At 51.6% G+C, this 25,054-nt stretch overlaps 1 protein-coding gene across 4 annotated transcripts in view; it reads right to left on the bottom strand.

The window, feature by feature from the left end:
* Positions 1-24,774, bottom strand: part of KANSL1 (KAT8 regulatory NSL complex subunit 1) — a 75,863-nt gene extending 51,089 nt beyond the window's left edge. For 3 of the 4 annotated variants that reach the window (XM_030966092.1, XM_030966094.1, XM_030966095.1), the window contains exons 1-2: positions 18,492-18,831; positions 7,557-8,925 (exon numbers count right to left, since the gene is read on the bottom strand). In XM_030966092.1, coding sequence (XP_030821952.1) covers positions 7,557-8,842 — 1,286 coding nt within the window. In that variant the 5' untranslated portion in view covers positions 8,843-8,925; positions 18,492-18,831. Of the gene's footprint in view, positions 1-7,556; positions 8,926-18,491; positions 18,832-24,079; positions 24,230-24,749 lie in introns of those variants that run through there. The other variant, XM_030966093.1, reaches the window with a different exon arrangement.
* Between the last annotated feature and the right edge of the window lie 280 nt (positions 24,775-25,054).

The raw sequence follows: 25,054 nt of genomic DNA, 5'->3' as shown, positions 1-25,054 counted from the left end.
CTCACTAACCTGACAGATCCTGGCCCCACAGCAGCACCAAACACACCCTGGGCTGCCCTCAGTGCTGGGGCTGCCCTCCCTACCCAGGGTGACCCTCCCTGCCCAGGGCTGCTCTCCCCACCTGGGGCTGCCCTCCCTGCCCATGGTGACCCTCCTGGGGCTGCCTTCCCTGCCTGATCTGCCCTCCCTGCCCATGCTGACCCTCCTGGGGTTGCCTTCCCTGCCTGGATCTCCCATCCTTGCCCAGGGCTGCCCTCCCTGCCCAGGGCTGCCCTCCCTGCCCATGCTGACCCTCCTGGGGCTGCCTTCCCTGCCTGATCTGCCCTCCCTGCCCATGCTGACCCTCCTGGGGTTGCCTTCCCTGCCTGGATCTCCCATCCTTGCCCAGGGCTGCCCTCCCTGCCCAGGGCTGCCCTCCCTGCCTGGATCTCCCATCCCTGCCCAGGGCTGTCCTCCCTGCCCAGGGCTGCCCTCCCTGCCCATGGTGACCCTCCTGGGGCTGCCCTCCCTGCCCAGGGTGACCCTCCTTGCCTAGGTCTGCCCTCCCTGCCCAGCACAGCCAGGACAGCACTGGCATGGCACACTTTGGCACATGGGAGGCACACTTTGGCACAGAGCTCAGGCTGGTTAGGGAGAGGCAGGAAAAGGGAAAACACCCTCCACGTGACCAATCTGCTGCAGAAATTCTGAGCCCGTAACAAAAGCAGTGAACAGGAAGTCTCAAGAGCACAAGCCTCTGACTGTCCCCTTTTAAACATTCTCCTTCACCAAAGCATCATGCCCCTCACTGCTGATGCAATGCAATGAAACAGCACATTTTTACAGGAAAATCCCAGGCATCCTTAGCAAATCCTTAACTCGGCGTGCCTGTGCCAGGTACCCTTCCCATAAATAGCTTGTTCAGTGCTGAGGTCAAACCTGGAGCAGGCATTCCAGAAAGTAACCTTATCCCAGGAAAGGTCAGAGGGGGGTGAAAAGAAATAGGACAGAAAAAAAGGAAAAAAAAGTAAAGAAAAGAAGGAGCTGGATCTTACTTAAGCAAACCATTCCAGTACTTCAAGTGAAAGCAAATCTTTTAAATGCAGAGAGCCACAACCAGAGACAACTCCAAATGCACTGGAGAGTTGAATCAGTCCCAGTTGGCTCCAGAGATGAGAAGGGCAACTGCAACAAACCCAACGGCAATTCAAGCTTCTCTTCCCACTTCCCATCTGAATTCCTAGTCAATGCACAGGCCCTCACCTATTTATATTTTTAAGCCCTTCCTTTCATTCCAAAATCCAGCAAATAAAACCTAAGCCAATTTTTTTAATTCTCTCCTACCTAAAGCGTTTCATCTGAGGATGGCCCAGCAGAGACACCGAGCTCTCCAAGCCTTTGAAAGGAGACACTTGCAAAACGCCCCACATCCAGGGTGTGCCCAAAACACACTCCGTGGAAAAATCTCTTGGGGCAGTGCCAGTTTAGCAAGAAAAACATTTTCCCCCAGCTGGAAGTCTAGCACTGCTGAGCGAGTGCAACCAGAACGGATCTGCGGGAGGAGAGAACAGAACGGGGGGGAAGCCCCATGTCACTGCAGAATGAAACCCCAAATCTTTGAGGAAGACACCTGGGAGTACCTTTACAAGCCCTTCCTTAAGGAATTCCACGCTCACCCTTGCTCCACTTGTAATCTCAGCCACACAGGCATTTGTTGTCTTCTGTCAGTACCAGCATGAATAAAAATGCAGCTCTGAGCTGGGTCAGCTTGCAGATGCTGGTGTAGCACAGTGTAAAAGTCTTTCCCCATCCCCCACAGAGGTATATTAGCCTTCAATATTGGAGATTAGCTCTAAACAGGGCCCCTTTCCCTCGCTCAAACACTGACTTCAATTTCAGAGGAGACTGCAGCAAAGCAGATAAGTACCACACTGGGTTTTTAACACCAGTTCACATTCACAAACTTCTAAAAAAATTTTTTTCTGCTGCTTCAGATGTTGTGACAGGCTTTTTCCAATGAAAAGTAAAGTAAATATTTATACAACCCTATTCACAGTGTCACCCACAACTCCTAGAAAATCTGAACTGGAGCCTGTTCTTACTCGCTGCCCCACTGGGTAAGGGCTAGAGAGACAAAGAGCAGCTTATTGGCAGCACCAGACACAAATCATTCCCAGCCCTCTGCATTATCCTCCATACACCAAGCCAGCCCAGCCTGACAAGCAGGGAGAGAAGACCTGGCTCTGAACAGAACAACCCAAAACGCTGCAGGGGCACTAAAGACATCTGCCAGAAAGATGCTTTGTCTGCATTCAACACCCCACACACTCAATTCAAACGTTTTCCTCCACACAGCACTGATCCAAACGCTATTCCTTGCACGTGTGACCCAACTCTGAGTGCTGGTTCACAGAATCTCAGATTGCTCTGGGGTGGAAGGGGCTTTCAGCCTAAATAGATAAATTCAAACCAAAGCACCAAACTCCCTCTCAGATGAAGGACAACCACACTGCCTCATCTGAGGTCTGTGGATGGCCACTGACCTACAACAAACCTCCCTGCCATTCTCTACTGGTCTGCACGAGGATCAAGGCTCTAATAAAAGTCAGAAACAACTTATTAGACGCCCATAACATCTGTAAAAAGTGTACTAGGACCAGCATCTCTTTGAGAAATAACTGACTAGTCTTGTTTGCCCTCTTCCCTTAAAAGCAAGAGGGACTTGGAGTGTCCTACTTACTTCAGATACCTGATTAAGCATTTTTGAACAATCAGCCACCCTATTGTTCTGCTTTCAAATGCTAAGCAAAAACACTTCAGGATTTGCTCTCTCTGAAAGAGCTTTCAGGACTGCTCTCCTGACCAACACATCACTGCTGAGACCAACAACTCGGACAACACATAAGTAAGTTCTCATAAACAGCTAAAAAATAAAGTTAGGCACCTTGCTGTCATCAGTACCTACAAGCACAGCTAAAATTCAACAAAAAATACCCAAAGTGTCAAGCAGGTGACTGAAAAAGTGATAACGAGTAAGAGACAAACTTTTAGGATTGCTCTGCATAAATCATTTAGTGAAACATGTTTGTGACCAGTAGGAAAAGTTTCCTTAGTCCCCATGGTGTGGGATTTGATTTCTGAATTACATGTGGGATCTGCCATCTGAACCATAGTTCCATAAAGTCATGGATTTAAGAAATATTATTTAATGGGCTTTGAGATACAGGCTTCATTATCATGTTCTTGCTTGAAAAACATAATCAATGGAAAAAAAATCAGAATCTCTAAATCCCATTTCTCAGTCAGCTGATGCACCAACTGCAGCCACTCCTCAAGCAACCCCCAACCCAAGTGCCCCATGCATTCATCTCCAACACAGGACTTGGAAATCAGTGCTGGGAAAAGCAGTTGTGAGAAATGTTAATTACTACTCCAAGCCCAGCAACTCTGAAATCCCAGCAGCACAATGTGACGCAGTGCAGGGAGGAGACAACACACGGGCTGTGAAATGATTCACTGCAACACCAAAGTGCAGAAGGTGCTCGGATTTCCCTTCAGTAAATGGGAATAATTAAAGTGTGCTCGGGCATCGTGGCCATAGGCATCATAATAACCACAAGTGAATACTGCAGGGACTGTCTGACCCTTGGAAAGGTTCTGTGGGAAGCCAGGGGTGTGAGAAATTGGTCACTAGGAACTTCAGTTCCCTCTCAGCAGCTCAATGCAACTGCCAACCAAACACTGACTCTCCAGATAAGAAAACCTGAGCTAAAAGATAAGTCCCAGTTAAATATTTGGTTTCATTACCTTTTCAGAAAATTTTTCCATGGTACAGACTAAAGTTGAACTAAATCACCTACAACTCACCAGCTCATGTCTACATCACTGCATAGCATAGGTCACCAACCAGCCAAAAATAATTGACAAATTCTGATTAAACTTGTCTGCAGGCAAATCCAACACAACCTAAGAAACCACCATTCTGAGAAGAGCAACTACTATAAAAGTGCATAAGCCACATGAAATATTTCCTATTTAAATGTATTAGCACAGGGACACAGAAACAACAGGACTTTGGTGACTTTCTAAACCATCACTCAGCCACATAAACCAGATTTCAGCCAGCAGCCCTCCAGCACTGGGAAGAATTCCATGTCCTTCTCTGAACCACGTTTCACAAGCAGTTCCAGCATGCTGACAGCAACATAAAACCATGGAATGGTTTGGGTTGGAAGGGACCTTAAAGTCCATCCAGTGCCACTCCTGCCATGGCAGGGACACCTCCCACTGTCCCAGGCTGCTCCAAGCCCTGTCCAGCCTGGCCTTGGGCACTGCCAGGGATCCAGGGGCAGCCCCAGCTGCTCTGGGCACCTGTGCCAGGGCCTGCCCACCCCCAAAGGGCACCTGGGCTCTTTCACAGTCGCACAGGTTTCTCAGGTGCTGCTGCCTCCAGTCACACCCAGCCAAGGAAGCTTGGATTCTCCTCAGGGGAGACTCCCACCTGCCCTCCTCACCTCCTAGCAAAGGCAAAGCTGCTCTCTCCTGATCCTCACTCTGCACTGCTCACACCTCTAGGCAGTCTCAGCTGTGAAGCAGACATGGGCATTGCTAACCTGCAGCAGACACAATCCAGCACGGTGGTCCTTGATGCACACAAAGCAAAGGGCTCAGCACAACCCAGCCCTGCCTGCACACACCTGCCTTCCCCATCGGCAGCCCGAGAACCAGGAGCACCTTGTTAAACCAAGCCCATGGCTGGCAGGGCTTCCCAAAGGTGTAACAAATCCCTCCCTGCTTTGTTTATGCATTACATGATGGCCTGGTTATGCACCTGAATGACAGCACCTTCCTGGGCAGCAGGTCTGGGAGTGCTTTAAAAGGAGCTACCAAGTTCTGATACATCCCTAACACCACTGGAATGAAGAATTTCTCAGGGAGATGGTGCTCTGTAGCTGAGATCAGGCAGGTCAGAATAGTACAAATGCTTCAAAGTCTGTCCTTGACCAGATACCAGCTCTGGAATGTCACCACACCAGAAAAACTCAAAGGTCAGCTCTTATCTAAGCATGATGTAAACGTGTCTTTGTCTCTTTTGGGCGCTCCTACTTGAATCTCTGAGGTGGTCAGTGACATGGCCACTCATGGCCAGCAGGTTCTGAGTCACTGCTGGTGCCACAACTCTCACTACAGGTCTAAAAGCAAACAGCAGATTTTTTTGGAGGGGAAAGTAGGGGCATCCAGGAGCAATGCAGAAGCAAGGGATGGTGACTGAGCAATGAGAAGTGTACAGAATCACAGAACTGCTGGGGTTGGAAGGGACCTCTGGAGATCACCCAAGGCAGGGTCTGCTAAAGCAGGTTACACAGAACACATCCAGGTGGGTTTGGAATGTCTCCATTCTACACTGAGATATTCCATCTATCAAAATTAAAACAATCAGGGTTCATGTTTTCCTTCTAAAGAAGTAAATTCAGAAAGACAAAAACTCCAGCCTTCTGCACTCACCCTAATGTCCAACATGGCTGTGTACCATCAGCTGGCCCAAGGCAGCTTCTGGGTGGAAAACTCGGCTCTTCCCTTCCTGCCTCCTAGCACTGCTGGAGAAGAATGGTATTTAGATGTGCTCAGAAGCTTGTACCAGCTCTTAAGGGTGACTTGAGGAGTTCCACTGACAAGCACCAACATGCACTGAGGCTCAGCAGTGCCAGAGCTTGGGCTGGTGTCACAGAATCCATCCAACAGGACGGTCAGTGCAGGGATGGCTCATTACTGAATAGCCACAGGCACCAACTTTACACGGGCTTTGGTGGGCCTGGCCCAGATGCCAGTGTGCATACACACCAGCTTCTGAACCCAGAGACAAACAGAGTGATCAGCCTTTTTATTAGCTTTCGAATCTTGGGCTTTTTAAGAACACTCAGAACATGAAGGCATGACTAACGCAAGGGGCGGAAAAGTCAGCAAAGAATTTCACGCGCCGTGTCTCTGAATGCTGCACTTCCTCTTGGGATTAAGGAGTGGCAAAGAAATTTCACTTTGCTAGACAACACGTGAAGCCGTGAAACCCACAATATGGGAAATTTAATATTATTTTGGGCAGATTTTTCGTCAAATGTCTCCTCCAATAACTACTACAAGACTTAGAAATACAATTCTACTACTAAACCCAACAGTAGGTTTGTGGATGTTATAAAACAGGAATAAAGTTACTGAACTCTTGTTTCTAACAGCACAAGAACCCCTTTATGTCCACCCAGGAGAGATCACATGATCAGCTAGCTACCAGCTTTGCACTGGGAGAAACCCAATCTCAAGCCACATTTACAGCTTCACATGCAGAAATTCATCCCGTGCCACCATCCCAAAACATAATGTGACATTTAGCTGGAATTTGATATTCAAAAGCTGTAACATCTGGTTACCGGCACTCATCCACATGAGCATGCTCTCAGAGGATGCTGAAGTTACCAAGTGCTCACAGCTCACATCCACCCAGCTCAGTAAAATCTGTCACACAGCCCTCGACCAGTCACTCACACAGTCGGGACAACAGGTATCCAAATCCATTCAGAGATTTCTCCAGAGAGATGTGAAGAACCCCAGGACAGTGCAGGAATTCAGAAGTCCTGGTGACTATTTCCAGCCTGGATGTGAAAGCCATTGGCATTCCAGCCAGGACCCCTGAGCCCATGGCTGGGACCTTTTTGTTGACGATAACGACACTCCACAAACTGAGGTCCAACACATCCATCAGGGTGGAAGAGACCATCTACTGATGCAAGGAAGATATCAAACTAGACACAGAATATGGCCTTTTAAGAGATTTTTACAAAATAGTGTGGTATGCACTCCCAGGGAAAATTCTGGGTTTGGAACAAAAACTTCCCTTCTTCCCTGATCTGTCTCAGGACATTTTGCCTTAAGAAGGATCTTCCTCCTCCACACACACACTGACACCTAATACTTATGCAAACAGCATCCAGTTAACAACATAATTATGAAGCTGTTGTCATCATTTAATGCAACTCACAGACAAGAAGAAAATTCCCAGCAGTAATTTCCCAGATTCAAGAAGGGAACACACTCGTTTCACACTTCCACTGGCACTTGAACCAAATCCTTTCTGAGTACTTTTTTCCAGGCAATCCATTTAACAAATAAAATAATTCCCCAATGATAAATACGCTGTCAGCCACACAGATTCAGACTGGCCTTACTTTATACAACAGGTTTACAACAAATATTCCCATTGTAAAACAACAAGCATTTCCTTTCAGGAGACAGGACCAAAGCCTCTTGGAGAGAAACATTCCAGGTTTGTATCTGCAGCTCACCCTACTCCAGCCAGCCACTATTTCCACAACTTGCTGCTCCAAAAACACCAAAGAATATTTCCAGTAAGCATGAGGAATTTTATCTTCAGTGCTGTACGTGCTGCAAACCACACCACACCAGTTTTAACAATTCTTTGACCTAAGATCATCCAAAATTCAGGGTTCCTACAAAAAACACATTTCTACCTGCCACCTTCCACCTTGCTCCCCAGCACCAAAAGGAAACAAGTGAGTGCTACTTACAGTGGTACGTGGGGTTGTTCTGGGTCTGCTTTGGTCAGTTCCTCTTCTTCAACGTCCGACTCTCCCCCCGAGCTGCTGTCAGTGACATCCGAGTCAAAGGCCTGCTCGCTGCATCTCAAGTTGGCCATGCCACTGGCCGTGAATCTCTCCAGTTCCTCTGATATTGAATCACTCTTCAGGAAGTTGCTCAGGCCTTCCGAAGTAACTGTCTCGCTCGCAGCTTTCCTCAAGGCTGCTTCTGCTTTTCTGGTCAGCATCAGCTGGCTCCGATGCCTCAGGGGGTCCAAGGCTGGAAGCTTGCTCAGCGTTTTCTCCAAGAAGCCGCCCAACTGCTGCTGGATGTGTCTCTCCACCTGCTTGGCCTGCACCACCTGCAAGCGCTTCTGCAGCCGCCGGGCTCGGCTCTCGATGTCCGCCTGCCGCCGCAGCAGGGCCCTCGTCCTCATCTCCGAGTCCAGGGCGCTGTGGTGACCAGGCAGCACGGAGGGCTTCTGCTCCTCCAGCTTACTGCTGCCGACACCGGGCACCCGCGCGTCCCCGCTGCCGCCCTCCAGCACCCACTGCTGCTCTGTGGAGTTTAGGGAGGATTTATTTGCAGTGCTATTATTGCTAAAGGGAGTTGCGTGCTCTGCATCAAGGCTTCTGTGTGGAAGAGTGCAATTGGTCAACCCGGTCTTCAAGTCCCCCAATTCAGAACCTCCTGTATTATAGTCAACAGTCTGGAGGGCAGCAGAAGGAGAAGCACACTTCCCACCATTCAGAGAACTAGAGTTTTCATGGTCTGAATTGGTACTTTTGGCCAATTTCTTGGCCAAGCCATTCACAGGCGCTTGAGGGAGAGGTGGCTGGCTATTAGTACTCATTGTTTTTAGATTCTCCAAAGTGAATTCCAACACTGGTTGCCTCCCCAACAGATCACTTGTTTTCAAAAAGGACTGAGATAAGAGAGAGTGAGATTTAAGGACTGTCTGCTTGTTGAAGACTCCTTGCAGCTTCAGAGGCTCTTTTGAAGAGACAGATGTTACATCCGAGCAGAGATAAGAGGCCACTAGCGGCTGCAGCTTGCCCAGCTCTTCCTTGGTGGGGTTGTTTCGGAAATCTAGACTGGGATCCTCCGGAGCAATGGCTTTCCTTTTGGTGCCGTTGGCAGCCAGGAGGATGTTGTTGGCGTTGCCGTTGCTCTCGGCACTGCCAGGCGACAAGGTGGAGGACGGGGGAGCCAGCTTGAATCGGATGTGGTGAGCTTCGGCTGCTGCGTCAGTGAGAGCGGGCGCCATCGCAGCCATTCAGCACAGACACACGGGAAGTCCAGCCTCTCCCGCTGCCGAGGCCAGCTCCACTGCCTCCCACTGCCGCTCCCGAGGGCAGCCTGCACGGGGGAAGGCAAAACACACAGTCAGGCGCTTGGGGGAAATAAATCAAAAAACACTTGGAAAACAGCAGCGAGATATGGATGCGACGCTTGCGCTTCGCCACGCTGAGCGCGGCCTCCTCCCCCTAGAGCCCCAGCTGCTCAGCAGAGCAGCACCAGGGAACAGAAACAGGAACACACAGCCCTCCAGAACCCCAGGATCTCCCACAGTTGGTGCCTGTCTGGAACTGCTACTCCCATCTTTCACAGAACCCTTCCAGGCCTCCATGAAAGCTCCAGCCCTGGATGCTCCTATTCTTCAATGCCAGCAGCTCACCAACTTCATCATTAAAATCCCTGAGCTACACCTATGAAATAGCTTTCAGTGCTTCTACTGCCAGCTCAGGGGTCTTAAAAATGACAAATTTGACTATAACATGTAATACAGACTGGGCTTGAGGGGAACAAATCTCCATATGCTTAAACTCCCAGTGGCTGAAGGAACCCCACTGCTTCCCTGAAACCGGGATTTCAAGAAAGTCTCTTCCCCGGTGTATACGAAACCTACTTTCCCAGAAGTACATTTCCGAATGAGCCAGGTGATTTCCAGTGTTAGCAATTCCCATTTCTCTTTCAAGAGCATGGATAAAGATTAACCCACACACGCACAGAGGAGTTCCACACTGACTGTCAGAGTAAGCCTGGGTTTAACCCAACTAGACCAAACAAGTATAAAGAAATAACTAAAGAACTAAAAACTCTTCATTTCTCTACACTGCAGCCTCTTCGCACCATCTACAAGTCTCTGGTCATTCACTTTCCTTACCACTAAAACTGTCAGTGTTTTTAAATGCCTTTTTAAATTGCATTCAAATAACCCACAGCACTGCCTGTGCTGCCAATGAAACAGTTACTTGATTTTCCTTTTACTGCTGAAGTTATTTAGCATCTTCATAAGATATTTCACATCAACTTAATAATAAAAAGTTGCCCTGATCTCTTGCCTGATATGCCAATCCTCTAATTTCACATAAATTTGCATAAGCTTGTTGTAGCTGTTCATTAACACATCCCAATGACCATATTAATGCATCACTTTACAGGAAAAGCAAGGACTCTCTGAAGTTTTAATATGTTTAACAAGGAAAATTTCACAGCCAGTTTTGTTTCTGGGCTCATCCAGTTGCTCCCAACATCAGATTCAGGTGCTTCTCCCTAACAGGGACCAGAAGGACATCAAGGCTGAAAATCAAAGAACCAGAACCTGAATTTTTGTGAGAAGTCAGAGACGAGGTAGAGAAACAAACCCACATTCCCATGGAGGGAAGGCTCAAAATTATTTACTGTGTGGTTTCCAATGAGTACATACATTGGGTCAACTGTCCAGCCCCTCACCAGGTCCAAAACACAAACCCTCCACAGTCCTGGAATCCCAAAATGATTTCCATCTGTTCATCCTGCAGCCTGGACTGGTCCTGAGGGCTGTCCCTACCCTGCTAACAGTCCTTCTAACTCACTCTCCATAAAATCCAGTTAGGTGACAGAAGAAGAAGACAGGGAAGGAAGAATACACTCCCAGAGGAACCCACTTAAAAAAAGCTGTTGCAGCAGAAATATCGAGATACTGGAGGAGAGTTCAGGCTTCCCAAGTCCCCAGCTCACAGAACTTACTGTATTCTGTAATTGACTACACTTTATCCTTACTAAAAAAGGATCTGCATGTCTAAAAGTTTAGGCCACACTCACTGAAAATGGCTTTTAGTCACCATTTGGGTCCATAAATAAAAACCGAACATGCCTATTCAGGGAAGAAAGAAAAAAAAGGAACTTGCAGGGAACTTTCCACTTGTAGCTAAGACACCCTTGGGAGAGGAGGGAGGAAGACTGTCAGAATAAAGACTTCCTCCACTCCAGCCTCCTTCCAAGACCTTCACTAGAGACACACACACTGGGAATGACTGCCCCTAACAGGTTCCCAGTTCTGCAGAAACATGTGGGTTTCCCTTCCAGAGGGAACTCTGGCTCAGGGCTCTCCACCACAGTTCCCACCAGACATCCACAGTGGCTTTGGAAACACCCAAGTGCAAAAAGAGCAGAAACCCCTCCCCTCGGAGCTAAATGATTCTTCATGAACGCAGCTGCACAGCCAGGAGTCTGCAGGAGATGCAGGCTGGAGTGAGTTAATTTGTAGGTCACCAACTTAAATTAACAGAAGTGGGAAACGGAAGCAAAACTTTGACACTGCTTTTTCCTCCGGGTTAGCAAACCCACTTGGAAACAGCAAATCCTCCTGCTAAGCTACTGCAAACCTCCTTGGCTCCACTTTTCGTTGACTGGACAGCATTAAGAGTACTTTGGAAGCCTGGAAAGCCTCCCCTAAGAATAAGGCTTTGTTCTAGTAGCTTAAAGATGACCTCCAAAAATTATTGGGCCTATTTTTTGTATTTTATTTAAGTCCTTATAAACTCTGTGTGCTGGACAGCACTGGCTCCTCTAACACTGAATTAGATCTCAACTTTTATGAGCAACCCTGGAAAAGACATTAAGGAACATTTGTAAGCATGTTCCCTCCCTCTGTTTATAGTGTTGTTATTAAAGCTGTATTACACTTATCTGGAATTTCTTCCTAACAGGGAATTGGAGGGGAGAAGGTGTTAAGGCATCTCTGAGGAAAGAGAATAAAGAAAAGGAAGGGTCACAGAATGGGAAGGTCATTCACACAGACTGAGGAACTTTCAGAGCATTCTGCTAAGTCTTACAATAATTCCAAGAATTATCCCCAATCTGTTGCCTGCTCCTGGGACCCAAACTGTGCTGGCAAGTTCTACTGAAACTGCTGTCACACATCAGCATTAGCAGATCCATGTGAGCACCCACAGTCTCTTTTCACTGTTTCCCTGCCAAAGGTCTTTAATTCCCAGCCCTCAAGGTGACACATGTGGGACCAAGAGGCTTCTGCTGTGGCACCAGCCCTGCTGTTAGAGAGCTGCCAGGGTGACTGGACACTGCTCCAGCTCCACCAGAACAGCTCAACTCCAGCCCAAAAGCCCAGCTCAGCCTCCAGCAGCCCTGGCACAAGCCCTGTGCTGGACTTGGCTTGGCCAGGTCCAGGAGGATCTGCCTCTGGAAGGCCAGCATGGTGTTTACAGCTAATCCTGAATGAACGTTCTTCATTTTCCCTTCAGAAGTAGAGCACTGCCAGAGCACCTAGCAGTAATTAACAGAGCCGAGATGAAAGGCTGCAGCAAGCAGGTAAAACCAGGGTAACCGTAACTCGCCCATCTTCCCTCGCTCCCCAGGAGCGCACGGGAGGCAGCAGAGCCACCAGGGCTCCTCGGGGGGATTCCTGACCCAACGCTGCAGCTCCTGGAAGCCTGAGCAGAGGGAGGAGGGGGACACGGCTGGGGCAGAGATGGGAGGTCAGAGGGGCAGGAGGAACGCACCCAGTCACACTACACCAGAAGCAGGACCAGGTCATGACACCCCTGAAAACAATCCCCTGGCCTGCTGACTTATTCAACACCCTCTGCTTCTAAAACCCAACTTTACAATCAGACATTGAAAGGAGAACTGGGTTTCCAAGCACATGATTTTGTGCAGTACCCCAGAAAACAAGCCCAAAACAAACACAGGAAGTTTTGGCTCTCTGAATTCTTTGTGGAAGGAATTTCTTGGGGAGAAATCAGGCACTGTGCTTCCAGTGAGGGTCATGAGAAACAAGGGGAGCTCTGAGCACTGGACACAGGAGGCACCAGTTAGCCTCTGGAAGGGCTGTGTGTGCTCTTTTCCCAGACATCAATCCCACCATGGCACCCACCCGGCCCCATCACCTGTGCCCTCCATCCCTCCCTGCACTGCCTGGCCACACACACCTACCTCACACATTTGCGTTCCTGGATTATGGTTGAACTCCCCGACATGACACCAAATTCTGCACTATTGCACCCTGAAAGCCCTTCAGCCCAAGCTGTCCCCAACACTCATTTCCTGACGCACACAAAGGTGCTGTTAGAAGCAACAGAAGTAGTTACCCTGAAGGAAGTGAGCATTATACCAATTCCCACTTCCCCTCTCCTCCCCCACGACAAATCAACAGCACAGCCAACTCTTGAGTCCGTGTGGTTTCAAATATGTTTCAGTCAAAAAACCAAAACAAAGCACACAAAAAACCCCAAACTTGGTAAAATAAAATCCCTCTACACTTCATTTTGCAAGTAAAACACATCATCTGTGCTAACCTCAGCAGATAACAACACACAGCAACTCCCTGAGCCCTACAAATATTTTCCACATCCACAATGTCCATCTACCAAAGTTACAACTGTACATAACAGATTCTCTATGTGCCTTTTGTTATCACCTCTCAACATTCTGTAGTTGTAAGACAGGTGTTTACCAATTTAGAAAGGGATTTACATGAGAAGCAACTCAAAGCTTTAATTAAGGAAACGTGACAGGCAAGTACAGGACGATCACCTTATTGATAAGCCAGTTATCATGTGCAGACCGTGTGCTTGCAATGACCCACATTTGGGAAACAGGCTCTTTTTTAAAATATTAATTAAAAAACGGTTAAGAAGATACACAAGAACCACAGATTTTTACAACACACACATGAGTACATGCCACAGCTACTAACACTACAGACTTGCACCTAATCTCCCAGGGAAAAATAAGAATTTGAATAGTAAGAACATACCAGAAATACTACTGAGCTCCACTTTTGTTTGTTTCCAAAGAGAAGCCCTCAAGATTAAACGAAAAGCTGCTGTTTCCACTTCCTTGTCCACATGAGTGGCAGGGTCTGGTCAACTCTGAGATCTCTTTCTGCAAGAATAATTCTCTCTTACGCCTGTGAACTCTCACTGGATATAAATAAACCAAACCAATTGCATCATCTGAGGTAAAGGAGGTTTCATCAATATGATGTCAGAAAGAAAAACAGAAGCCACAAAGCAAGATTAACTGTCATCACTGCCAAAAAAATCTGGAAAAGTGAATAATTAAAAGCAAGAATGCCTTCACCTGGAAAATTAAGTGGCTGGAGATAAAAATACCCATTGCTGTTAAGCTACTTTTCAGAACAAAGTTGCAGTTTAGAGCCAAATCAAAAGAAATATGTTTCAAAAATAATAATGGGACATCTGCAGAAAGCAGCAGCCTGTCAGAGACAAAAAATAAAAAACAAAATAAAATTTTAGAAAGCTTTAATTGTGAAATCTGGGTCTCCCCCATCCAGTATCAGAAAGATTTTGTTTTTCTTTCGCATAATCTGGGCAAGTTGCCCAGGAAATATGAAAAACTGAACTCAGGACTCAGGGAGCAAGTTAAACAAAAAACAGAATTGCCTTTTAATTTTAAAGATACATTTTCATTCACTAGGTACAGCCATACCCACCTTTGCTCAAAAGCATATAACTGCTTCCAAAACCCTTAACATCCCCCTGCCCCATAAAGCAGCACCACCTTAACACTTCATATTTAATATTTAGTATTTTTTAGAACAAGGCATTGGCTGTCACTACAAGAAGTCCTTGGGATAACTGGCCATGTCCTCAAGAGGAAATAAGAGCCCAGAGAAGAGCAGAGCCAAGTGTCCCAAACCAGCAGACCCCTGCCCACGTTTACAGACAGCCAAGTTTACAGACTTTATTCTGACAGGAGTTCAGAATCCTCAGGACAGAGAGCTCAGCTGACTGATCTCAGAGGAGAGAGCACAGCCCACCACGGGGGACACCAGCTCCAGAGCTGTTTAATCAAAGGTGATGCTCACTCACACATCACAGGTCCTTTTCCACGGCCGTAATTACAGCCTGAGCTGGGCTTGCTCTTCCTCATTTAGCGCAAAGCAACCTCGCAGTAACCTTCCCATCACATCCTGTCGCTGCAGACCCTGACAGGAAGTTATAAAGATTTCAGAGAGATGTTTCCTAACGTTTGAGAGCTGAAAATTAGAAATCTTTAAGGTCCACCTTCTGCTAAGGCCTCTGAGGCCTGAAGCAGCTCCCAATACAGAAATATATATTTCAATTAAACTTTTCTTTCCACCAAATCTGAAAAAAATAAGTTTGCAGCAAGAGATTAACTCAGGCACAGATGAGGACAAGGCCTGTTCAGGCTGACAGCTACCCCCATTTTCCCTCTTGAGATTCGATTTTGTTACCTTTTTCCTTCATTGTATCAGATAAACAGCAGTTTGATCATTAAATTCAGATTCTGCACTGTCAGAACTCCAGAATTAAGTCTTCCGAACTATTAACATCTCCCATTTCTCATTTGTCTCACTCTCCAAACTCTGACAGTCACCTGCTGGCTGCACCTCGTGGTAGGAGAGATCCAGACTGGCTTTCTAACTTTCTTTAAAAAACCTGAACGAGACCTTATCCAACCTCTCCTCTTCCAAAAACACGGCTCTGAACTCGGGCTGACAAGGACATGTGCAGGGTTTAATGGAATTATGTTTACTCAAGTTCTGCATCACCCAGACTCTTGCTGATTTGGGTATGACAACTCCTGGCCCAGCTGAGAAAGAACAGAAAGCTTTTATTCCAATTTAAACGATTTGTCACAGAAAACTGCATCCCCCAACATGCAGCCAAACTCCTGTTTACAGGGAAGGATTTTCAAACCAAGTCTTTGCTGCTTTTCATTCCAGATAGACATTGTATTCCTGGAAGTCATGAGCAGGGACATGGTATTTATAAAATGCAGCAACGGAAACGCTGCTTCTCAGATCACCTGCCACTGCAACTGCCCAGTGCTCAGAGCTCTTTTTAATGGAACGATAAACATTGGGAAGAGAGGCAGGCGTGCAGAACTTACTCATTGTTTGGTCTCATCACCATGTGATCCACCTGAGACCCTTCCAGGAATTAAATTCCCATTTAGGCCTAAGTTGACCCACCTGTTTCTCTCACAGTCCAGTAAAAAAAATAAACAGAAAAATGCAAAATCAGGTGCTGTTTGGGTTCAGGCTGAGATACCACTGACCTACACTCAAAAAATGGTGCCAGAAAAAGGCAGTTTTCCATAAGAGGAAAATTGTATGGAAGGGGGTGGGGGGAAAGCCCAGAAATAAAAATATGTGCTGCTTGCCCTTTCTCCCACTCCCCATGCTTTACCCTCCCCCTTGGGCTGGGCCTAAGAAGCCTCAGGCCTTATCTTTACCTCGCTGTCCATTGAGTCTCATCCTCCCTGGAAAAGCCTTTTGAGGTTCCTGAGGACAGGCAGCAAGTGGAGCCCAAGCAGGGAAGGGTGGAGTGCTGGGACTCCAGAGACAGGCTTTGTTCTGGGCGTTCATTAGATAATGGCAGTGGCCTTCACCAAAACGCGAGTTATAAACAGGGCAAAGGAAGTGACTTTGGTCACAGAACCGCTCAGTTTTCACCCCTGCCTCGCATGATGTCACACTCTCACCAGCTCTCCGGTTACCGGATGATCTCCGAGAGCAAATGGGACTGAAATACAGCTTTCAAAAAAAATAAAAGGCAAAAGAGGGGAAAAAAGGCGTAAGAGAAACCCACAGCCACATCTGCCTGGTCATCTGCTGCTTTATCACCTCTGACGAGAGAACACAAGTCATTCCTCATTGCTAAATCATTACAAATCAGCTATAACAGTACCACAACCAAGTTCCACAATTAACTGCTCCTGCAGCATATCAATCCATTAAGCCCCACACAGCTGTGCTACCTTGGCAGTGCGGCTACAGGGAAAAAAAAAAAACAAAAACACCGTCCCCATCTCTGCCGCGCCAAAGCCGGGCCGCCCGTCCCTGGTGCGCGGGGGCGGGCGGGGAACCGGGAGGGGAACCGGGCCGGGAACCGAACCGGGAACGGAGCGGGGAACCGGGAGGGGAACGGAGCGGTGAAGCAGGGGGAACCGGGCCGGGAACCGAGGGGGAAACCGGGAGGGGAACCGAGCAGGGAACCGAACTCGGCACCGGCCCGGGGCTCCCCCGGCTCTCCCGCTGCCCCCGGCCCCGCTCTGCTCCACAGCCCCCTCCGCCGATTTAAAACGCTGCTGACTTCTCAATTAAAGAAAAAAAAAAGATATAATCAGCTTGACGAGCGTCGCTGTTCCCGTGCCAGAATGGAAATCCAAGAGGATACGCTAAAGCAGGGAAGAGCATCAGAGGTTCCTCCATGAAAACAAAGGCTATAAAAAGGACAAATATGGTTTTAAAGAGAAAACGCCTGCATGCAGGCAGATGCCCGGACTGGCAGAGGTTCGGGACACACAGAGGCACGCTCACAGCTCGGGCAGCCCCGGTGTTTTATCCCCGCAGCAGCGGCACCGACCCACGGCGAGTCCTGCCCGGCCCAGAACCGGCTGCTGCCTCCTCACCTTATTTTCACAGGCACAAAGCACCCTGAACACAACACACGACATGATGTAACCACCGACACGGCCGTGCCCCAAACCAGTTCAAAATATAATGGTCAGTCAAAACAAATAAAAAACCTGCAGTTCCTCCCATATCCTGACCGGTTTCATGGAAAACTACAGTTTGTCATTCAAGTGCATTTTACATAACAGGGAATATAATCTATGGAGTGCCTGCCTTCTGCTCCACCTGGACACAAATTCAAGGAGAGGAGAGATGACACCTCGGTTTGGAAGGTGGGTCTGATTTTTGGGGGGAAAATAAGTTTAGTTCCCAATATATTTAGCTGCTTTATTTTTTCCTCCTACATAACCCCCATTTATTCCCCAAATGATGGAAATTTCTCCGTAACCAAGCACTGGAAGATGCTAATCCCGTGATGGAAGTAAACACACGTATGGATCACGGAAAGCATTTCAGGATAGCCGGACTCTTCCAGCTTGTTTGGGGGAAAATAATCCTGGATCGGCAGGGCCGGTTCCAAATAAATAAAATACAAAATATGCGGCTGGAAAGTCAATACAGGGAAACGGTTCTGGAGCTCGAAGCCACCTGGAAAATGACGCTATTGTGCACCCCGGGAACAGGGAGAGCGCCCGGTGACACGGCTCGCGCCGGTGACAGCCCACCGGGATTACCGGCACCGCTCCGCTCCTATTTTCCAGGCGGATTTGGGGCCGCGGGACCTGCTCCTTCCACGCGTTTTGCAAGCTTTGAGGTTATGCAATTTAATTTTTTTTTTCTGTTTACTTTTAAAACTTCGCGTGTGCCCCCCCCCACCCCAGACCCCCTTTCCCACCAGGTTAGGGAGCGGTGCCCCCCCTTCCTCCCTCCCGTCCGTCCCTTCCCCTCCCCGGGGGCAGCGGCCACGTGAGAGGCCCCGGCCCGACCCTGCGGGACCCCCGGGGCCGGGATTTCAATGTCGAGCGGCGCCGCCGCCCCCCGCCCGCGGCGGCCCCCCCCGCGCCCCGGGGAGACGCAGCACCGGGGGCGGCGGGCGGGGGGTGCGGGGCGGCTCTCCTGCCGCGACCCCCGCACTTTCCGCCGCACCGGGGAGGGGAAGGGCAGGGGAGGGGGGCTCGCAGAAGTTGGGGCGCGGCGGCGGCGGGGCCCGGCGGGGCGCGGCGGCTCTAACAAAGGGGCGGCGGGGGAGGCGCGGCGGGCGCGGGGCGGCGGGCGCGGGGCGAGCGGCACCTACCACGTGACGAGCGGCGAGCGCGGTCCGGGCGGGCTCGGCCGCGGCGAAACGGGCGCAGTTCGCAAACAAACCAAGCGGGCCCCCCGGGACGAGGGGCGGCAGCCGCGGCGCCGCCACCCCCGGCGCCCCCCCGCCCGCCCCGGCGGAACGGGGGATGGGCTCGCCCGTCTCCCTCGGCGGCCGCAGTGCTGGGGGTGGGGGGAGGGGAGCGGGGCCCCCCCCCCCCCGGGTCGGAGCGCTGGGGCGGAGCGGGCGCTGCGGCGCTTCTCGTCGGCGCGCCCGGTCCCCCCTGCTCCGGGCGAGCGCGGCGGCGGCGCGGCTCGAAAATGGCGGCCGGGCTCCTTCCTGCCCTCCCCCTCCCGTCAGCCGGAGAATGCACCGGGGGAAGGAGGAGGAGGACGGCGAGGAGGCGGGGGGGGCGGGGGCGCCGCCGCAGCGCCCCCGGCGGCCGCACCGCGCAGCGCAACCCGCGCCCGCCCGCAGCCGGGGGCCCCGCCGAGCGCCCGCCGCGGCCGCGCGGAGGAGCTGCAGTGCGGGAGGGGAGGGGAAGGGGAGGGAGGGGAGGGGAAGGAGGGGCGGGCACCGGCACCGCCGCCGCCGCCGGGGAGAGAGGGCGGGGAAGGGGAGGGAGGGGCGGACCCGCCGCCTTTTGTCCGCCCGCCGCGGCCCCGCCGCTGCCGGACACCGCCAGGGGGAGCCCGCGGCGGCGCGCGGGGCACGCCGGGAGTTGGAGTCCGCCCGCGGCTGGGGACACACAGGACACGGAACGCCGCTGGTTTAACGCTGCTTTAACCGTTTCCTGCCCAAAATGCACGGCTCTGCCACCGCGAGCGAGCTCCCGGGAAAAATCAAACAAACAGCCTTCGCCGGTTACGCGTTTCCCCACAAAACTGCACGTCACGCTTTCCCGTGCCCAGCCGCAGCCCCGGGAGCTCGCTGCCGGCCCGGCCCGCACTGATCCTGCCACGGTCCCCGGCGTTATTGCCAGGAAATCTGCCCAGGAAATGTGCCGAGGCAGCCCCCTGTGCCCCAGGCGGGCTCCGGGGCTGTCCCCCCCGGCTCCAGGCAGGGTTTGGGGCTGCGGCCGGGGCACGCAGCGCTGGCAGCTCGGCCAGCGGGGCTCCTGCTGCTGCTGCCCCGATGCTGCCCTTCACAGCTCCCTCACGCAGGACACACCAAGAGCAAGCAAGCATTCCTTTGGAACCGCACAAACCATTTCCCCTCTCTGACCTTCAGCCTGGCCCCTGGCAGGCGCTGACACTGACTGTGCCCAGCACAGAGCCCGGCACGCTCGGGGTGCCACAAAGCCGCTGCAATTTCAGCCAGAACACGGCTCTGCTGCCTCTACAGCAGGAACACAGCTCTGCCAAGATAAAAGTGCTTTATGCCATGGTTTGCCTGCAAAGGGAAAGAGACACAGCAGTGCCAGCTGTGCTCACTGCCACCGAGAGACGCACTGAGCAAAAAATAAAACCTGTCCTGCTCGACTGCAGAGCTAGGTAAGGAGGAACCCTCTTTCCAGTGCAATCCTGCCCTGCACTATGCAGCACACACACACAAGTTTATTTGCTCCTCGTGATTCAAGTCCCAGCACCACACAGGGCAGTTCAATACCTCAAAAGCAATTGCAGAATCCCCTGAGCTGGGAGGGATCAGAACTCCTGCACAGGAATCCCCCACCACGTGCTTGAGCAATGCTCTGTTCCTCTAAAAACCATTTGGAGATAAAGAGTCAAGGCGCTATGGTTACTCTTTAAAATCCAATATATTGCTCAACAAACCACACCACGGCACTGTCATTCCAGCTGGGCTTTCTGGGCCAGGAAATTCACATTTCATCATTTTTCTAAGGGTGTGTGCAACCCCCTGGGCTTGCAGCCAGAGCCACCCAGAGGTCTCTGCTGACCACACAAATGCTCAAAACGCAGCTTATACCTAAGAGTTTCTCCAAGAAAAATATTCAGCTAAGGACAGCAGTGAGACTAATGCTGTTTTTTATGCCCTAGGCAGGGAGCTGCAGACAACCAGCTCCACTCCTGGGCTGTCCCTTGCAGTCCCAGCTGTCCCCTCAGTGATGGCCATTCCCCATCCCCACACCCCCCAGGCTCAGCACTCTCATGCAGCACCTTAAGAAAATGAGTGTAGAGACCTTGAACACGGCTTTAAGTCAGTGATGAAACAGTGCCAAGGAGGACAGCAGGGCAGTGTGTTATCAGCAGCCCCACATCCAGCACCAACGGGGTCACACAGTGAACACTATCTATTCTTAAGGGGAACAAAAATACCTTTTCTGAAAGACAATTGCATGAGGAACTCAGCAGCTGCACACTCTCTCCTGATCTCCTTGTCTCACTTGGAGAGAACTTGAGGAACCCAGGACCCTACAATGGCATGCAAACCTCTGGTATTATTGTTTTTTTAATCTACCTTGAATTAGAGCTCAGCTAAAAAGCAGAAATAGCAACAAATGTGATTTTATACTGGAAGAGTGAGGACAATCTGTTGTGGAGGAAATGAAAAGAAATTCCTGTGCAATAAAACTTCTGATCACTGTGCAGTGCAGGATTTTCTGCTGAGGCACAGACCAAGAACCCAGATTCCAGCTTGACATCCCAGTGCAGGTCTGGATCTTCCTGCAGCACAGACACAGCTGCAGTTTCCATGGTCCAGCCTGATCTGGAGATGAGTAGCAAAAATTGCTGTGCAGTGTAAGATTACACAGCTTTGGCCTTTGACATGTACCTTCCATGGCCCTGGCAGACTCAGTTTCCCACTCACAACTGTGCCACAACTGGCCACTCCTGGACCAGCCACCTACCTGTCCCTCACACAGGATGTTCCTGACCTGGAGATGCCCCCCATGAACAAGAGCAGCTCTCCCCAGTGAAGCCCCATTTTTACAGCATCATCCTTTGAATTGTCCTTTTCTGCCAAGTATCCAGAACACTCAAACCACAGTAGCTGGTGAGGGCTGTGTACCCAGCTACTCACACCTAATTGTTACCTCATCTTTCCACCTATTAATCCTCATTACTTGCTCTGATTGGACCTGCCTCAGAAATTTAACAGTCTCTATACAATAAGTACATGCATATCTGTACATAAAATAACTCTTAAGTGTTATTATTTATGACTTTTGAGTCTAAAACCATGCTATTTCTGTTTGGGAAACATCCTGTATGTGGGAAAGGTGGATGGCCACTAAAAACCACATATTTCCTATGAAATAAAAAACACATATTTCCTATGAAATATTTCCTATGAAAAATCCAGCATGGGAGAATCACAGCCCAGGCAACCATAGGGAAATGGCAATGGGAAGGAGAAGGCAGGGAGTCCCTGTTCTGTGAGCCCAGCACAGCCAGAGCTGGAGCAGCACATTCTCCTGGGAAGAAGCAAGCAGGGCTCCCTGCTCCTCTGCTCCCACAAACCTCCTGCCTCTGAGGAGCTCTGGGTCACGAGTTTCACAGAACCCAAGGGCCGTAACTGAGCTGATCTCTTCTGTGCCAATAAAACATTGCAAAACTGTGACAACACCAAGTGCCAGGAGCTTGAGGACAAGGTGGGGGGGGACAAGTGAGAACAGCCCTCAGACAGGTCCTGGCAGAGCTGTAGAGCAATTCAACCTGTGACACACTCAACACATTCCAAAAATCAAGGTCCAGCAAGATCCTCCCTTCCAGAAGCAAACACCGCTCAGCAGAGCTTCTGGGAGATGCAGTGGCCAGAAACATTGACAGCCGGACAGCCCAACGACTGGACAACCCAACAGCTGGACAGCCGGACACACCGACGGCTGGACAGCCCGACGGCCGGACAGCCCAATGGCCCAACGGCTGAACAGCCCACTTGGAAGGCTCTGATGGATTTACAGGACACGCCGACGGCCGGACAGCCTGACAGGGCTGGACACCCCAACGGCCGGACACACTGACGGCCAGACAGGGCCAGACATCCTGACAGCTGGACAGCCTGACAGAGCCAGACAGAGACGGACACCCTGACAGGGCTGGACACCCCACAGCCAGACAGCCTGATGGCCAGACAGCCCGACGGCAGGACACTGACAGCCGGACAGCCTGATGGCTGGACACACTGACGGCCGGACAGCCCGAGTGCCCCAGCAGCACACCAGGCACTGCTCCTTCCCTCAGCTCCTGCTGGCTCACAGGAGGCACAAAGGATGCAGAGCCCTTCCCTGCCCTCCCGCAGCCTCCCAAACCAGCCCCATCTCCCCATGCCACAGGGCCTGCAGCTCTCTGAAACCTTACTGGGTTTTCTCCTCCACAGTTTTCCAGACTGCAGCATAAGACTAAGGAGCTGGCATCGAGGATGGGGACAAACGGGACACTCACAGGGCTGACAAAACCCCAGTGCCCACGTGAGTGAGGCTCCACACAGCCACATGTCAAACCCCAACACATCAGCACGTGGCACTTTGGAAATGAAGACCAGTCTGCAGAGAAGTTATCTCCTAATTCCCACCAGTGTCAGCAGGAGCTGCAGCAACACAGATTTCCAAGGTATTTCACGATAGCCTCCAAAACCACAACAGGGAGATTTCATTCCATTTTTAAAGCCCACAAAACAACTCACTGTTATTCTGTGTACAAAGAGCAAGAGCTTTGCTGCTGTGTTGGCCAACTGGAGATCAGATACCACAACAGATTTGTGTAAGGGCAGTGTGAATGGATTGAGATAAGATTTTTGGTTTTCCCATTACAAGAGAATTTGTCTAAATTCAGCCTCAATAATTGGTCTAAAGTCAGGCTGCTTTGGCTTGTAGATTTATGAAAAGAAGGAAATATCCTTCCCTTTAGCACTTCTCTTCAGGTTTTATTCAGATGCCCAGAACTGGATTCCTGTACCTGAGTGTTTAGGTCACATTTTTAACGTGCAATAACATCAGCAAGGCAAGAGGTCACTTTTCTAAAGAAGCACCAGCAAAGCCCCACCAAGCTCCACTCCAGACCCAGGAACACCACAGCTGCCTCACACACAGGGAAACCAGAGGGACAGAAATATGAGCAAGAAACTCCAGCTTTAGACCTTTGGTTTTCACAGGACAGAACCAAGACCCCCTCTGACAGGTGTACTCAAAACACTTTTGATGCTATAAATACATATACAAACCAGAACAAACCAGCAAGTTAAAAGGACCTTATAGTGTAAACCTGGGGTTTAAGGATGAACACAATAAAGAGAGGAAAAAAAGCATGAAATCTTTCTTTTTCTGGGCAAGTCATGCCTTGATGTCTCGATGCTGCTGCACACAAGGACAGGTAACACCTGTAAATACACACACATGCTCCCAAGAGGAGCCTCCACATCTCTTCACTACAAGCACTGGAATGGCTTTGGAGAGAGAAACATCCTGTGCACACACAGGATGAATCCACACTTCCAGCCATAACACCAAACCTCCATTTTAAAGTTCTGCATCAGCCAAGAAACTACGTGCAGGGCTCCAGCGTCATCCTGCACGGTCGGGAACCAGCCCAGCACCTGCCGAGGCACCTGAGCACACCCGAGCGGGCCGGGGCCGGGGAGCCCCGAGCAGCCGGGGCAGCGGGGCACACGGGACGTACCTTGCTGGGCATCTTGGCCAGGCCCATCCTCACACCTGCGCTCCAGGTGGGCAGCACGGGGACGGCCTCCGGATCCTTGCAGCCTCCGCCGACGCCGGCGGGATGTAAGTTTCTTATTTATTTACTCCAGGAGGTGGGAAAGTGCAGGAGCTGGGGGCAGAAAGGGCTGTCACAAGGGGGCCCCGCCGCCCCCTCCCACCGTTACCTCCATCCCGCCCCGGGCCGGCCGGCGGGGCCGGGCCCGGCGGCGCTCGCAGCGCGGCCCGGGGCGCGGGGGGCCGGGGCTGCCGCCACCCCCGATCCTTCTCGAAGCCCCCCGGGCCCGGCCTCCCCTTCCCCGGGCTAAAATGGAGGCGCGGGGCGGGCGGGGGGGTCCCCGCTCCGCACGGAGCCGGCCGGGCCCGGCCCCCGGGGCAGCGCGGCGGGGCGGAGCTCTCCCGGCGCCCCGGGCCCCGCGCCCGCCGCGACCCTGCCCGCGACCCCCAACTCCCGGGCGAGAGCGGCCGCCCGCCCCCGGCCCCGCCGCGGCCCGGCCCCCGCGGCCAAGTTGCGGGACGGCGGGGCCGGGGCCCGGGGCCGGCGCTGCCCGCGGGGGCGGGGGCCGCGACCCCGCCGAGCGCGGCCCCCCCCAAGCCCCCCCGCCCGCTCCGCGCCCCCCGCCCGCTCCTACCTGCGCCGCTCCGCCGCCTTCAAGCGGGGACCTTCCGCCCTCCCCCGCGCCCATTGGCTGCGCGCGGGGCATGGGCGCGCCCCATTGGCTGCGGCCGCGTCAATCAGCGCGGGGGGGCGGGGCGGGCGGTGATTGATGCGGTGCCGCCGCTCGGCCCCTGCCCCGCGCCCCCCCAGCCCGCCGCCCCCTGCCCGGGACCCCCCAACCCCGGCACCGGCCCCGACCGGGGGTCCTGGGCGACCCCCGCCCCCGGGCAGCCGCGGGTCCGGCCGGGCCGCGGGAGCGGCGGGCGGGGGGCGAGGGGG

Source organism: Camarhynchus parvulus, chromosome 27 (assembly GCF_901933205.1).
Source record: "Camarhynchus parvulus chromosome 27, STF_HiC, whole genome shotgun sequence".
Lineage (NCBI taxonomy): Eukaryota > Metazoa > Chordata > Aves > Passeriformes > Thraupidae > Camarhynchus > Camarhynchus parvulus.
The sequence above is the reverse complement of the archived record's forward strand: the minus strand, read 5'-3'. Positions and strand labels throughout refer to the sequence as shown.